Source organism: Sorex araneus, chromosome 7 (assembly GCF_027595985.1).
Source record: "Sorex araneus isolate mSorAra2 chromosome 7, mSorAra2.pri, whole genome shotgun sequence".
NCBI lineage: Eukaryota > Metazoa > Chordata > Mammalia > Eulipotyphla > Soricidae > Sorex > Sorex araneus.
In genome coordinates, this window is record NC_073308.1 from 67,467,216 (window position 1) to 67,482,258 (window position 15,043).

Below are 15,043 nucleotides of genomic sequence, written 5' to 3' on the forward strand. Positions count from 1 at the left end.
ATCCTAAAATCAAGCCACAGTGAGCTTTCATGTCTTGAGCAATTAATTTGAATAAAGGGCTTTATGACATGGTAGAGACTTGCCAGTTTGCTGAGAATCCTGCTCTCCCCCTAAGCTTTGTGTATTTGTGTTCATTGTCCTTCTGCTGAGGACTTCTTTGGTGTAGAGTGAGAGCTGCTGACCCCGGTAGGGGTCCGAGCAGGAGCTCCTGCCGGCACTGCCCTCACCACCGCTGGTAAATGAATGTGCTATTTACTTCCTCATGTCGCTATTTACGGTAGCATAGTTAACCGGAAATAATGATTATTCATCACTTCATCATTCTTTCCCAAATGAAAGTGGAAAATTAGATATTTTAAAAATAATTCTACATCATTATTCTTCCCATTCTATAACATCGAAGTCTATTTGGTGGGCTTATGGACATCCTGAGTTCCAGTATATCTACGTCTTATGCACTCAAACTCTTCTAGAATATAGGAATACCATTAAGTTGCTCAATTCCCCCCCCCCCAAAAAAAATCCCCTGTAACATGCAGAAATACAAGTATAAATCCATCAATGAAAATGATTGCTGAAAAACACTTACATGTGGGTCTATTGAGTTGAGAAGTCTTAAACCATGAAATGCAGGAGCAACCCCCGAAGCATTGCATTCCAGTCTGTCTCAGGAGTTGAGGAAGGCATCCTTCAAGCAAACTCATTCCTGTTTGGGTAATTAGGTGGTGGAAGCTATGCTGAAAGGTTGCCAGAACAGATTTTAAATATCTGAAAACAAATGCTTCAAGCTTCAGGTTACCGAAATTTTCCTATGCAGGTTAGGCTTTAGGATGATCAGATGAGTAATCGGTCCATGAAGTAATCCAATCACTCATCATCTATCACTCCTTCTGTGGGACAGTTTCAGTATGTATAGATCGGTAGTGTGTATGGGTTTCGCTTTATGAAATGCAGTGACTCACCCACTAGCTTGGCATTTACAGAGAAATATTGGGTTTGATAACTTTGAAGGAGTCGTTTGGATGTGGCTGAGTCCAGAAGCGCCATTTTACAGAACAATAAAGCAGCAAGTATCAGAAGCTCTTCCTCGTCAGATCCACAGACAATGGTGCTAGTGGATTTTTATTTTTTGCATATCAAAAGTCATTCATTGAAAGGTCCTCATATCTTTCTTACCTCAAACCTGAGCAACAGACAGAGGAAGGAATTGAGGCAAGAGTTTGTGACTCAGTTGCTCTAACCGCAGGAGAGGAAAACTGGGAATATGGCTCAGGAATTCTGATTGGTTTGGGGTTTTCTCCCAGACAGTAAATGCTTTTAGTTGTTAGGGAGAAAAGAGATATGCATGGTCCAAAATGAAACTTGGTGTTTCTGCCTATTTTTTATGCATACAGAGAGAATTGAAAGCCACCCAAAGTGCTATTGTTTTTTTATTTTCACTTCATTGATACTAAGGCTTCTACAAATTGGGTCAGATGCACATTTCAACTTAGTGAAGATTTTCTGTTTGCATAGGGTGAGTCTAGGAGTTTCTGTGACAAAATAGCTCATTTCTGGGAACTCACCGCAGACCACATCCAACTTCTCTGATAAGAAATCAGAGAAGGAGAGACTTGTGAGCTAAGATACCTGCGCGCAGAGAGAGCCATGACTCCACCAGGCAGAAGGTAGCCAAGATGCCCGATGTCCATGACAAAGTATTCTCAGCTTTCAAAGCCAGGCCTGTTGGTCTTAGTTAAGGGAGAGAAGCCTGCCCACCATGAGCAGAGAACTGAGAGACCCGTGCTAAAACTGAACACATTGTCAAAGACAAGAATATGATCAAAGCAACCACTAAATTAGAGCAGCAAGTTGAAGTGTAACTTTTTCCCCCCTCATCCTTCCGGTGATAAGTTGACATTTAAAAAAAACCCCAAAAAACAAAAACCTAAAACCAAAACCAACCAAACAAAAAAAAAAAAAACCTCATCTTAGTGTTTTTCTAAATGGCGCATCTCTAGGACTGGACAGTAATCGAGACAGCGGACCTTCCAATGGTGCTCTTGTGCACTAGAACAGTTTATTGTCACAGAAAGAAAAGGGGCTGACAGAGGAGGGGGGTCTGAAGCCATGGAGCTCTCAAAGTATCCTGGGGGTGGCACTTCCTGTTTCTCTCTTTGACTTGCACAACTGACAAAGTAATTCCAGGCAGAGCTAAAGAGATGTTAGCAAGATGCCCCTGAATTCGTGAGGGCTCAATACATAAAATGTTTACTTTTTGTTCTTCACTTTTCTCCTTCTGCTTTCCTGGGCGCTCCTTGCATTGTGCACTCAAGGCCTGTGGTGTTTAAATCAGGACAAATGTATTCCATGCAGGACTGGACGGATCTCTAGGTCTGGCCCCCAGAAGCTAAGAACGTCAATGATTTGCCTAGCATAGCTCTAAGAGCAAAACGGGATGAAAACCCCGCCTGTTTCATTCCAGGGCTCCTGATTTTCCCCTCCCATCCTGCTTCTACAGATGAGATGATTTGTGAGTCATTGCATGGCGGATTAATCAAGTCCTTTGCTTTTCTTGCTTAAGGTGTGAGCTGTGGTTTCTCTGTCAGGGTGACTGTCAGCCTGAGGGAGTATAGCTCCAGCCTCAGCCCATCAGCCCCTGCCGCATAGATGAATAGGGGTCCGGGTAGAGATGCTTCCAAACAGCCTTAAACTTTGTCTCCTCAAACCTCTTTTCACCTGAGAAATGTTGACATGCCCCAGGGTAAACAGGTATATAAAACATAGGCACAGTGATGAAATGCTTACTGATAATAAATAGCAAAGTAATTTATTTTAAAACTCACGTTTGGCAAGTAGTGGGGTTGGGAACCCCCAGGTTAAGGACCTGGGGTCTGGAATCCAGTGAACGCTCATCAGGAAACCCAGGGCTAAGCCTGGCCTGAACTCTGCTCTCATAAGGACACTTTGCCATGGTCCATCCCACTCTGGAGCTCCAAACGCAGGCGACAAAATTATTACAGAAAACCGGGGGGAGGGAGGGGGAGAGAAGACAATTGATTGAACAAAATTCAATCTCATTTGCTCAAAAGGAGTATCTCTGAGGGAGTTTCTTCCCAGACAGGGGGGCAGTAATATGTAGGAGGAGAAAATACTCCAGCAAATATGGTACGATGATGAGCGCGGGTAATGTGAGCCCTGTGTCTCAAGGGGAAGTTCTTAACATTTGTGGCCCCTGGGCAAGTATTAACCTATCCTTGTCCCACATTTCTCTCCCTGGGCTGGGCTGGAATCCCAGACAGGCCATTTTTAACCCCTGGGCTGCTGCCTCCCTTGTGTGCTGCAGTGGCTGAAAGTTTCTGTCTACTCCTTGCAGTTTCCGCCCGCGGTTGCAAGAGCCCAAGCCCAGCACTGAGCGGGGCGAGGAGCAAAGCGTGCCCTGCTGCACCGGGGAAGCGGGCGCAGCCAGCCAGTGCCCAGAGGGGACGGAGTCGGGTTTCCCGAGAGCCTGGCAGGATTGCCCCGTCCTGGAGTGAGCACGAGAGCCCGGGCTAGCGACTGGAGCCTGTCAAGCCCCGGCGGCGGGGGCGGCGGCGTGTGGAGTCGCACGTTGGGGCTGAGATCCCGGGGCGGGGGGACTCGCATAAGCTGCACATGTGGTCAGTGGAAATGAACTCTGAATGCAGCTCGGCGGCACGTGACTTCCTATTTCTGTAAGGTACTTCCAAGGGACTTCCTCTGGACGGTCCGCAGTCCCGGGAGATTTCCTCCAGCGCCTCCCAAGTTTACTTCCCAGCCCGGGACAGTTTTGCCTGCGATCCGGTGCGTCAGTGGCTTTTCTTTTCTCTTTTCTCTGCCCTTGCCAGCCTGCAAGGACCTGGTGGCTCCCGGGCGTGATCGCAAGCTGAATACGCTGGTGCAGACCTCGGTAATCCACCCCGCCGAGCAGGGGCTCACCAGATACTCCAGCACGGAAATTGTAGAGGTGAGCCTGCCGGGAGCCTGCGCGCTCTCTCCTTCCCTCCCTCCCTCCCTCCCTCCCTCCCTCCCTCCCTCCTTCCCTCCTTCCCTCCCTCCCTCCTCCTCCCTCTCTCTCTCTCTCTCCCCCTCTCTCTCCCTCTCTCTCTGTCCCCCTCTCTCTCCCTCTCTCTCTGTCCCCCTCTCTCTCCCTCTCTCTCTTCCCCCTCTCTCTTTCCCCTCTCCCTCCCTCTCTTTCTGTCTCTATCTCTTTCCCCTCTCTCTCCCCCTCTCTCCCTCTGTCTCTCTCTTTCTGTCTCTCACTTTCTCCTTTCTCTCCCCATCTCTCCCACCCTCTCTCTGTGTGTGTCTCTATGTGTGTGTCTTTCTCTCTCTCTCCTCTCTTGCAATCCATCTGATTCCTCTGTCTCTCCCTCTCTCTCACTGTCTCACTCTTTCTGTCTCTGTCTCTGTCAATAAGAGTAACTGAACTCAGCCGGTGCCGGGCAGCAGTGCTGGAGTCCCGCCCGCCCGCTGGCCTTAAGACAAGCCCACCTGAGACTCTTTAACCTGCGGTTGCTGGTTTTCTGGAATAAGCAATGGGGAGAAGAAGAAAATGGCTTTTTCCATAAAATGAGCTTATTTTTCTAGACTAGATGCAAAGAAATTTTCCTGCTTGGAATCCCCAAATAGGGCAGTGACTAGAGGGAAAAACAAACTTCTAAATTAAGTGGACTGAATACTCATCTGGCGGGGGCAGGGGAGGAAAGTTGTAAGGTCCCAGAGAAGTTTAGACCCCTTAAGTGTTTTACCCTTTTCATTCCTTTCCCTCCCCCCTGCCCCCTTTCACTGCCTTGGTCTTAAGCCTTCCCTGTGGAAACTATATTTTCTGCTATTTGTGTGTGTCTTTTTAAGGCAGGAAGTTGTTGTTGTTTTTTTTTCAGGGTGGTAGGTGATTAATTTGAGGGTGGCCATATTTCCAGGCAAAAAGTGTCAATATTACTCATCTGATGAGAGATTTCCTATTTACATTTATTGTTACTAATCTAACATTCAAAATGTGTCAGGAGGAAACGTGTTATTGTGTTGGATCAGATTCAGAAGAGGAAGTGTTTCCCTTTTGATGATTTTGTTCTGATCCTATATATGTGTCACTGGCTCGGTGGACAGGAGATATTTATTTTAACACGTGGATCGGAGGGAATTGTACTGTAAACCCCTTGCGCTTTGCTTGCTTTTCTGGCACTTGTGAGCCGTGTGTGTTTTGAGTGCAGTTCGTCTGTGTGGAGTCGCTCCGGACTCAGCTTATCCTGCACCAACAGGCATCTGGATGCAGTTGATGGAATAAGTGATTCAGACGGGACCCGAGTCACTTCTCTAATGGGATTGACCCAGATCCTGCACACGACTCTCCCCTCTGGAAACTTAGGGATCCAGTGCTGGCACACGTGGCGCTTTGGGCCTGAGTTGAATCCCTGAAGACAGTCGGTCTCATTCATAGAAAGAGCCGTCGAGTCAAGTTTACAAGTGTTCATTGAAATGAAGTGCATTCACACATGAGTCCAACTTAATTCGTTTGTAATGTCATCAAAGACTGAGAAAGAAATGACTTACTTGGACACATTTCAAAATGTTCTGTCAGGACGAAGCAATTTTGGGGGTCTGTTTTATTTGCTGCCTGTTCTGAAATGTCTAATGCAGTGCTAAACAAAAAGTTGTATTTGTTGAATAAAAGGAAAAAAGAAGTGCTCACGGATGACTGGTTTGCAGACCCCTGGCAAACATCCCTGTGACAATTGGTAATATCGATAATTAAGTATAGATGAAACTGCTGGATCTCAGCTCCTCCGAATGAATGAATTGAGTCATTGAGACAACGTGGGCACTGCCTCCGGAGCTAATAATTTTGAGGCCCCCTCCAACCATATTTACACTTCCTTTCCTCAATATTCAAACCCATCTGAGAAAATACACATGTACACAGAGCTACATGCTTAAAAACAAACACACATGATCAGAACATGGTTTTCAATGGAGGCTTTATAGAAAGGAAATCTCTGGGCAGCATAATGTAACCAAATGTTTGTTTTTAATGAGAAAATAGCTTCATTTCCATTCAATCAGTCACCATCTTAGGTTATTTGTGTAGATTATAGGTTCTGTGCATTAAGTGTTTTCTAAATGGACTGTCAGTGGACCCTGAAGAGGGGTGCGCTTCTTAGCAAAAAAAAAAAAAAAAAAAAACTGTTTTAAGATTTTTAGCAGCTCAGCCAGTGCTGCTGGGCCGTTTTCTGTCTGCAGTTATCTTGATCCTTTGGGCCCGAGCCATGGCCCTGCCACAAGCATCCTTTGACAATTCAGATTGCTCTTCTAACACGTGTTTCCTAGAAAAACAAAGACCCAGATACACCCTCTGCCTGCTCCCGTGCCCCTGGCTGCTGCCGCCTTCAGTCGCCCTGACTGAATTAAGGTTGTCTGCTGGTGCTGTTGCAGGGAACAAGGGACCCGCTGTTTTTGACTGGTGTCACATTCCCGTCGGAGTATCCCATCTATGAAGAGACCCAGATAAAGCTGACAGTGTATGATGTCAAGGATAAGTCTCATGACACTGTAAGTACTTGTACTTCTTTCTGTCTTTGGGGAAAGGGGCGGTGCCTTTCCAAACTAATTGATAGAATTGGGAGCTTTCAAAGAGGCTGTTTGTCCTGTGTACATGCTTGCCTTCGGTTTATGGTTTGCTGCTTTTATCTTTTTTTCTTTTAAGTTCATTTGATTCAATGCCACATTGGCAATTTGGTGAAGAGGAAGGCTTTCAGAGTGGAATTTTCTCTTTCTGGGCAATACGGGCATAATCTTTTGGTTTATTTAGTTGTTATTTGAAAGCACTGCTGAAGGAATAAAATTGTGGGCAGAAAACAAGTGGAAAAGATGAATGTTTCCAAACTCTCTAGATGGGGTAATTATTTCCAGACAGGGGGTGATAAGGTATGGTCCTTTCGGTATTCTTTTCCCACTGGAGAGAAACTCCCTCTATTCTTCCTGAAGTTGTTCCTGGCACCAGAGCAGAGAGAGGAGGAATCTGGAAGCACTGGGGAGCAGCTTAATTGGCTTCTTTACAGGAAGGTCACACCAAGTCCCAAATGGCTTTTCTGCCCTCAATTCTCCGGTCTTCCTACCTGCTCTGAATATTCTTCCCCTTGAATCTGACCTGCTTCCACAGTTAAACGCACAGGCCCTGTCTCTAGAGGTCATTCTTAAAATTCCCAGACAGGAGAGAATGCTTCTGGGTAGGCACCGGGAAAGGGGTTATTTAAAGAAACCCTCTCTTTGAGGTCTCTCCAAGTGGCATGCGGTTTTGTCTGTTTCCAAGGTGGGACCGCTGTGGTAGTCATGCTGGTTAGTGGGGAAGCAAAGACCAGGAAACACTTGGGAGACTGGCGGAGTGATGAGGAGCTTATGGGTAGTTTGGCTGAAGTGAAGGGAGCCACTGCTCTGGGAGAATCTCAGGGTCGTTCTTCTAGGGGAAATGCGGCTTTCAGCTCTGTCTTCCCTTGGACATTACTCCTGATGTTCTCTCCTTTCCATTCTTTTTCTTCTTTATGTTTTTTTCTTTTAATTTATTTACTTATTTATTTGCTTTTTCGGTCACACCCGATGATGCACAGGGATTACTCCTGACTCTGCACTGAGGAATCACTCCTTTCGGTACTCAGGGGACCATATGGGATACTGAGAATGGAACCCAGGTCGGCTTTGCAAGGCAAATGCCCTACCTGCTGTGCTATTATTGTTCCAGCTCTTTATGTTTTTAAAATTTATTTGAGACCCTGTCATGTACAGCACTGTCAGTGATAAGGCAACCTGTATACAACAATTTTCTGGCACCAAAAGTTCCACCAGAGTGTAGCAGCATCCCCTACAATCCACCTCCCCATTCCGTTGTCTTTCCCCATGAAGGGGTAATCTCAGTTGCTGTTGCCTTTGGCCATTTGTTGTTCCCTGGCTCTGTTTCTGTATATCCCATACATGAGCGAGATCATTCTGTATTTGTCTGTCTCCTCCCAACTGCCTCCTCTGGGCAAGGTGGTGTTCAGATCCACCCAAGTCACAGCAAATTGCACAACTTTATCTTTTCTTCTAGGCAAGTGGTGCTCCATTGTGTGTACATCCCATCATTTCTTCATCTAGTTCTCTATTCTTAGACTGTTGGGTTATTTGCAGATTTGGGCTATTGTGAATAGTGTTGCACTGAATTGCAGGTGTCTTTTCAAAAATAGTTTTCGGGCCATTGGGATAGTTGTTCTGTTGTATAGAAGCTAAACTCTTAGTTTATGGAGAAGTGTCCATACTGGTTTCCAAAGAGGTTGAATGAGTCGCAGTGGATGAAGGTTCCGGTTCCTTCTTGCTTTTTTATATGTGTGGCAGTCTCACTGGGACGAGGTGATATCTCATGAACCATTTTTCATTTTGATACTGCTTGAAGATGTATTTGTCCATATAGTCTCTCCATTTTTTTTTTGGTTGGGGTTGTCTGTTTTCTGTTGGCAAGTTTTTCAAGTGCTTTTTTATATCATGTCTATTAACCGTTTGTCGGTTGAGTGGTGGGCAAATATTTCCCCCAGTCAGGAGGGTGGCTTTTTTTTTTATTCTGGTCATTATTTCTTTCTCCTTTCCATTCTTTGCTGCAAAATGCATGACAGATGCCCAAAGTGATAGAGAAATACATTCTGTATTGAAAAGATGTCTACTCCTCTAACTCCAGGGAAATCCATTTCTTAAAAGCTGCAGAAAGATATGCCCAGCGTATGCATGCACATATGCTGTAAACCCATGTATACTGTATCAAAACTCAGGGTGTATATGGGGCCAGGAGCAGTGCTGGCAGCCTGGCTCAGTTATGGAGAAGCCAAGAGCCCCGTTTCTTCCAACTAGTTCTGGCTTACTGCTATTTTCATTGTCATCCTTTCCTCACTCAGAATACTTGCCTCCTGGGTGGTTGTAACAATTAAATAAGGGAAACAAACTGCTACAGATTCATTAGTAAGAATAAGCCACTACTGTTCTTGATTTACATATTGTTTTGGCAACCTCCTGGTGCTCTACCATCCATTTAAAAAGCAAATAAGGGTATAGAGCACAAATCTTTCTTCCATATTTACCAACAGTTTATTTCCTTAAAATAACTCAGGATGAGCTTGGGGATGGACGTGAACAATTTAAATCAATCTTAGTTATTCTATATCGATTATTTCTGTATGTTTTTGAAAAAGTTGGAAATAAGATTATTTTAAGAAGCCAAAAGGATGAAGTTGAAGCAGGAAACGGATACATATTTGCTGGGGAGGTTAGGATCAAGTTTGATTGAGTTCACAAACCTCCTTGTCCCTTTTCTTTTCCTTCTCCTAGAGAAGAGAGAGAAATAAAAAGAAGGGGGGGGGGGTCGGTCAGCCATCACACTGGGAAAAAGAGGAGAAATGGTGCTAGCAGAAGAGAGAAAGAAATAAACAGCCAGCCAAGAAGTAATAAGAAAAGAAAGGACCAGAATGAGAAAGAGTGAGGCGCTGCTGTGGGATTTTCTGTTCTTTGAAGCTCATGATCGTGCCAGACTTCCTATTGTTCCACAGCAGAGACAGGACAGAGAACAGATAAAGGGACAAAATCGGCGGAGATCTACTGAAGAAATAAAAATAGGGGGCGAGACTGGGTTTGTGACAGCCATAGAAATAGCAAGAAGAGGGACCTGGAGACAGTACAGTGGATAAGTCGCTCGCTTGCCTTGCACCTGGCACACCTAAGTTTGATCTCTAGTCCTACATACGGTTCCTCTGTACTCAGAGACGTGATCTCTGAGTATAGAGCCAGGAGTACTCCCTGAGCACTGCCAGGTGTAGTCACCCATCCCCGCTGCAAAAAAGAAAAAGGAAGAAGGAAAAAAGTGTCAAATGGGGGCTCTTTCACCTCCTTCTTTAGTGTCCGTGTATGTTGATACTCCAGGGAAAATAACTAGTTATGCTCTTTGTAAGCATCTCTGCCACCAATGTAATTATTTGGGGTGTTTTAAAGACTCTCTTCCTTGATCAGAGGTGTTAGCATATAAGAGTAGTAGATAAATTGGAATCCTGCTGGGAAATCAGACTTGTGAGATTTGAACATGCTTAAGATATACAACAACTCAATTTCCTTAATACAAAGTACTGTTAATTAAAGCATAACTTTTTCCTTAAAATAATTCAAGATGAGCTCTGGGGATGGAAGTATAAATAGAAATACAGTTCATTGGTACGCGAATAGTCCCCGTGGACGCGACATCTTTACCTTGGCACCTTTTCTGTCGTTTCTTAAATGTTACTCTGGGCTTAGAAAGGAGAAGAGGGGTTAGCATGTGGTTTTAAAATGTAGTTTATAATTATGAGCACTTAAAAACCTAAATATTTCAGAATCGTAATATTTTTTAAGGCTCTCACAATGAGAGGATGAGTATTTTGGAAAATTGAATTGAACATGAAGTATCTGAACATGTACTTTAAAAATAAATTTGAACATTTAATTCTAGTGAATTGTTGATCAGATCAGGCTAACCCAGGTCAAGACGATCTTACTAATTGGTTGAGTCAGACGACTAAGCCACATTGCTTATCCTAATAAGCTTATCATTACTTGAAGTTAACCAATCAAATAAATTGGTTATTTTGCCTTTTCATATTAATTTTATACATGTTGTTTGCATTGTTCTCATTTTGTTTTTTTTTTTGGTTTTGTTTTGGGGTCATACCAGCAGTGCTCAGGGCTTACTCCTGGATCTGTGTTCAGGAATCATTATGGGTGGAATTTGGGGACCATATGGAGTGCTGGGGATCGTACCCGGATCAGAGTTGTACAAGGCAAACACCTTACTCACTGTATTATCTCTCTAGCCCTCATATTAGTTGTTTTTAAGTAGAGCTGATAACCTTTCACCTGTGACCTCGATGCAATTATTGCTAATTGGTGTTATGTTGCACTTCTCTGGGCATTTTGACCTAAGAATGATCATCTCACTCCCAGGGACTCCAGCAGAAATGTAATTAATCATTGTAGTGAATGAAAGGGGCTGGAGCGATAGCACAGCGGTTGGGCATTCACCTTTCACGCGGCCGACCCGAGTTCGATTCCTCTGTCCCTCTCGGAGAGCCCGGCAAGCTACCGAGAGTATTAAGCCCATTCGTCAGAGCCTGGTAAGCTACCTGTGCTGTATTGGATATGCCGAAACCAGTAACAACAAGTCTCTCAATGAGAGACGTTACTGGTGCCCGCCCAAACAAATCGATGAGCAATGGGATGACAGTGACAGTGACAGTGAGTGAGAGGTAGCTCACTGCTGATTCACAATGACTTTTGTCTCCTCCTCCATCACTTGTTCTGTCCGTTAGTTACAGTGGTTCTCCCTCTACAGAAGATTAATAGTTAAGACTTGGGTAGGTGGGGACTGGGTAGTCTTTGGGACTGGGGTGATAGTACTGTTATTGGGATGAATGGTTTTCTCAGTGTTAGGATTTTTGTTTTCTCATTTGGGGTGGCTTTAACATCCAGGCCTTTGGTGGAGACTTGAGAACTTGAAATTTAAGCATACATTTCAGCAGTGAGTCACCATCTTCTGGATATTTACACGTCATATGCTCTATTTTAAAGTTCCTGGTAACTGAAGCAACATAGAAGTGTTCTTAGCACATCATTTACAGTGTTCAGCACGAGGGAATCAGGTTGGGAATCTGGGTCTTCGTATATTACAGAAGAATCTCAGAGGAAGGAGTTTGTGAAGGCAAAGGACATCACGTCAAACTTTGTGTCTCTTTTCCCTTCCTCCCAGGCAACTGGTGTTTTGAGAGATCCCAAATAAAGTTCTCTTGACACCCACTGAGAAAAACCATCAACCTGCCAACTTATGACTCAGCCCCCAAATTGTCCGTGGTAGAAATGGGAGTTTCTTATGTGTTTTGCAGGAGTTTCACATTAGCTTGATTCCTTTTGGGTAAATAAATGTCTGTTATATCCTCTCTTGTTGGATAGTTGATAGAACGAAACTCCTTGTCTAAGACACTTGGACATTGCTCAAGTTAAACTCTATATCCTAAACTATTTTCTGCTATCAGCTACTAGCAGTCTCCCACTTGTACTTTCTAGAACAAGAGATTTTGTCAAGATTGGATGTAGATAGTGTATGCTGAAAGCCCAAGGAAACTTAAATTTTAGTAGTATTCCCTAGACAGACGTGCCCAGACACAGTCAGTCTTTATGTTTGTCTATAGGAAATAATTTTCTGTTCAGTATACTTTGACTTGGCTTGGTTTGATTTCTCACCCTAACTTTCATTCTGATGTACATGTTGAGACATAGATCCTAAGATAGCCTGAGACCGTGGTCTTGATCAGTCCGTGCAAAACAAGTGCTTTGTGTAATACGTTGATACGTTGATACTCCTTCATCTTCAGCCTAATAGTTTTTGAGGGAAATATTGTGCCCCTTTGAAAAATAAAATGGAGATTCTGAGAAGTTAAATAGGTCAAGTCAGAGAATCTTCATTATTTTTCAGGCTATGCTGTGGTGTACATGTCAGTTCCATGTCAACAGATGACATTTTACTTCTGCTGATATTTTAAAAATATTACTTTAAAGTGTTATTGAGTAAAAAGTGTCAGTAGTCAGATACAGGAGAAAAATCATATGCAAAAATTTAAATTCTAAAGCATCAGTAGCTAATCACTGATAACCTATCACTTGTTTTTCAAATGAAGCAGTCAACATATAACAGTTGAAATAAACTATTGATTTAGCAGTCACTTTTATTTTTATTCATGAAAACTGTGTGATTGCCCGGTATATAATATGTTTGTCTCAGACTTTTTGCTTTGTCACCAGCTTGCGTTCCTCTTTCTCTTATGCATGCACCGTGGTTTTCTTGACCTGTTTGTTCACGCAGAAGTTGCCTCGGGGAATGTGTCTGTCTCTCTTGTGACATATTTGGCGAGGGGAGCCACAAATTCCTTACAGAAGTCGTTCCCTGTTCTCAATGTTGTTGCTCTCCCTAAGTCAATTTCTATCTGTCAATTGGGGTATATATTTATAACAAGAACATACAAGTATATACACAGAAATGTTGTCCTTGGAGGTATAATTTGCATGCAGTAGAATGGACTTGCCCCTTTCTTAGAAAGTCCTGTAGCTTAGCAGAGGGGCACTTGACTCTGAGGCAGCCACAGGCTGTGGTGGAGGGAAAAGCGGAACCATGGTTTCAACATTTGCATCTCTGACTATGAATGTTAGATACCAAAAAAATGGTTTAACCTTGCTTAAAAAAATTTGTACCTAAAATTAACCTAACTTTTCCTGATCAAAACATAAAGGATTACGAAAGTCTTGCTTCCCACTTTTTTTTTCAATTTTTTTGTTTTTGGATCACCTCTAGTGGTGCTCAGTGGCTACTCTTGGCTCAGTGCTCAGCAGTATTCCAGGCAGTGCTCAAGAGTCTGTGTGGTACTGGGACCTACACCTGGAGTTCCCAGATGGACAGAAAGCTCCCTAGTCCTTGAGCCATCTCTCCACCCATTCCTTCATTCTCTCTTCCAAAGGGGAAACTTGTTAATGTTCTCACAGAGAAGCAATTTATGCTGTGCTTCCTAATGACATTCAAGTCTCTCTCACTCTTTTTTTGTGTGTGTGCTTTTTTTGGGTCACACCCGGCGATGCTCAGGGGTTAGTCCTGGCTCTGCACTCAGGAATTACTCCTGGCGGTGCTCGGGGGACCATATGGAATGCTGGGAATCGAACCTGGGTTGGCCACATTCAAGGCAAACGCCCTACCTGCTGTACTATTGCTCCAGCCCTCTCTCACAGTTTTGAAAAGTTTATTTTTGCTTTGTTTGGGGCCCACACGGAGCACTGGTCAGGGCTTCTTTGTGGCTCTGTGCTCAGGAATCACTCCTGATGGTGCTTCATTATGACCAAAATGCCGTAACTGGGGATCTAGCCTGGGTCAACTGCTTGCAAGGCAAGTGCTTTAACCCCTGTACGCGCTCTCTCTTCTACTGATTTCTAAGAATAACTTCATTTTTCACTCTGGTTTTTGAGCACCGAGGAGCCTCCTTATTACTTTGAAGTCGCAGGTTCAAGTCTTAGTCTTGTCTACATACTAATAAGAATTTCTTTGAGAAGTTTTAGGAAGTTTTTTTTATTTCATCATAAGGGAAATCCTAGGAATTTAGGGAAAGCTAGGAATAAAGTGTGAGTAAGAAATAGCCACTCACAGACACCTGGTGTCGATATAGACATTAGTCAGACATTTTTTAATAAGTTATAAACTAATTTGTGGTGGAAAGACCATGGGACGTCAAAAGACCGCGTGGCCGCCCACAAACGAGATGGTCAGACTTTTTCGTCAAAACCCTGAAGGAACAGTTTGAGGCTCTTCCTGTTCCTGGAGCGAGCAGATATCATTGGGCTACACTAGCATGCAATAGGGACAAATTGAGACGTTATTGGCACCCGCTTGAGCAAATAGAAGATCAACGGGATTACAAGTGATACAAGTGATATAAACTAATTTAAATTACAAATACAAGTAAAGTATTATAAGCAAAATAGTATTCAGTTGTATATATTTCTGTGGATATGGAAGAAAATGCTCTTACTGAGGAGAGTTTATTTCAGATAAACAACAATGATTCAACATCACTGTCTTTATCAGTGTAACGCATTTTGTTAAAGGAGAAATATTTGATAATGTCAATTAAGCTAGATGACATTTAGTAAATCCAGTGATCACATCTAATAAAAAAGATATAGATTGGATTATAGGGATGTAATAAAATTTTCTAATAGTATATGAAATGCTAAAATGATTTCAACCAAACATCAAGTTAACCATTATTATTAATATTAGTAATAAAAAATTTCTTAGAAGTTCTTAAAATAAAAGTAAAAAAACCCTATTATTTGTATAAAATTTGGAAGGCAAGAAACAAAACTATTTCTGTATTGATTTGATTACAATTATAGAAAGCCTGAGAAACTTTGGAAAATAAAGATCATGTAGGATAATTTTTTGTTTTGTTTTGTTTTGTTTTTGGGTCAC

The 15,043-nt window shown here is 43.1% G+C and overlaps 1 protein-coding gene across 6 annotated transcripts in view; it reads left to right on the plus strand.

The window, feature by feature from the left end:
• The window catches only part of INPP4B (inositol polyphosphate-4-phosphatase type II B), a 709,083-nt gene that overhangs the window by 369,372 nt on the left and 324,668 nt on the right, over window positions 1-15,043 (plus strand). For all 6 annotated transcript variants that reach the window (XM_055144517.1, XM_055144520.1, XM_055144516.1 and 3 more), the window contains 2 exons: window positions 3,846-3,964; window positions 6,430-6,546. In XM_055144517.1, the coding sequence (XP_055000492.1) occupies window positions 3,846-3,964; window positions 6,430-6,546 (236 nt within the window). The remainder of the gene's footprint in view (window positions 1-3,845; window positions 3,965-6,429; window positions 6,547-15,043) is intronic.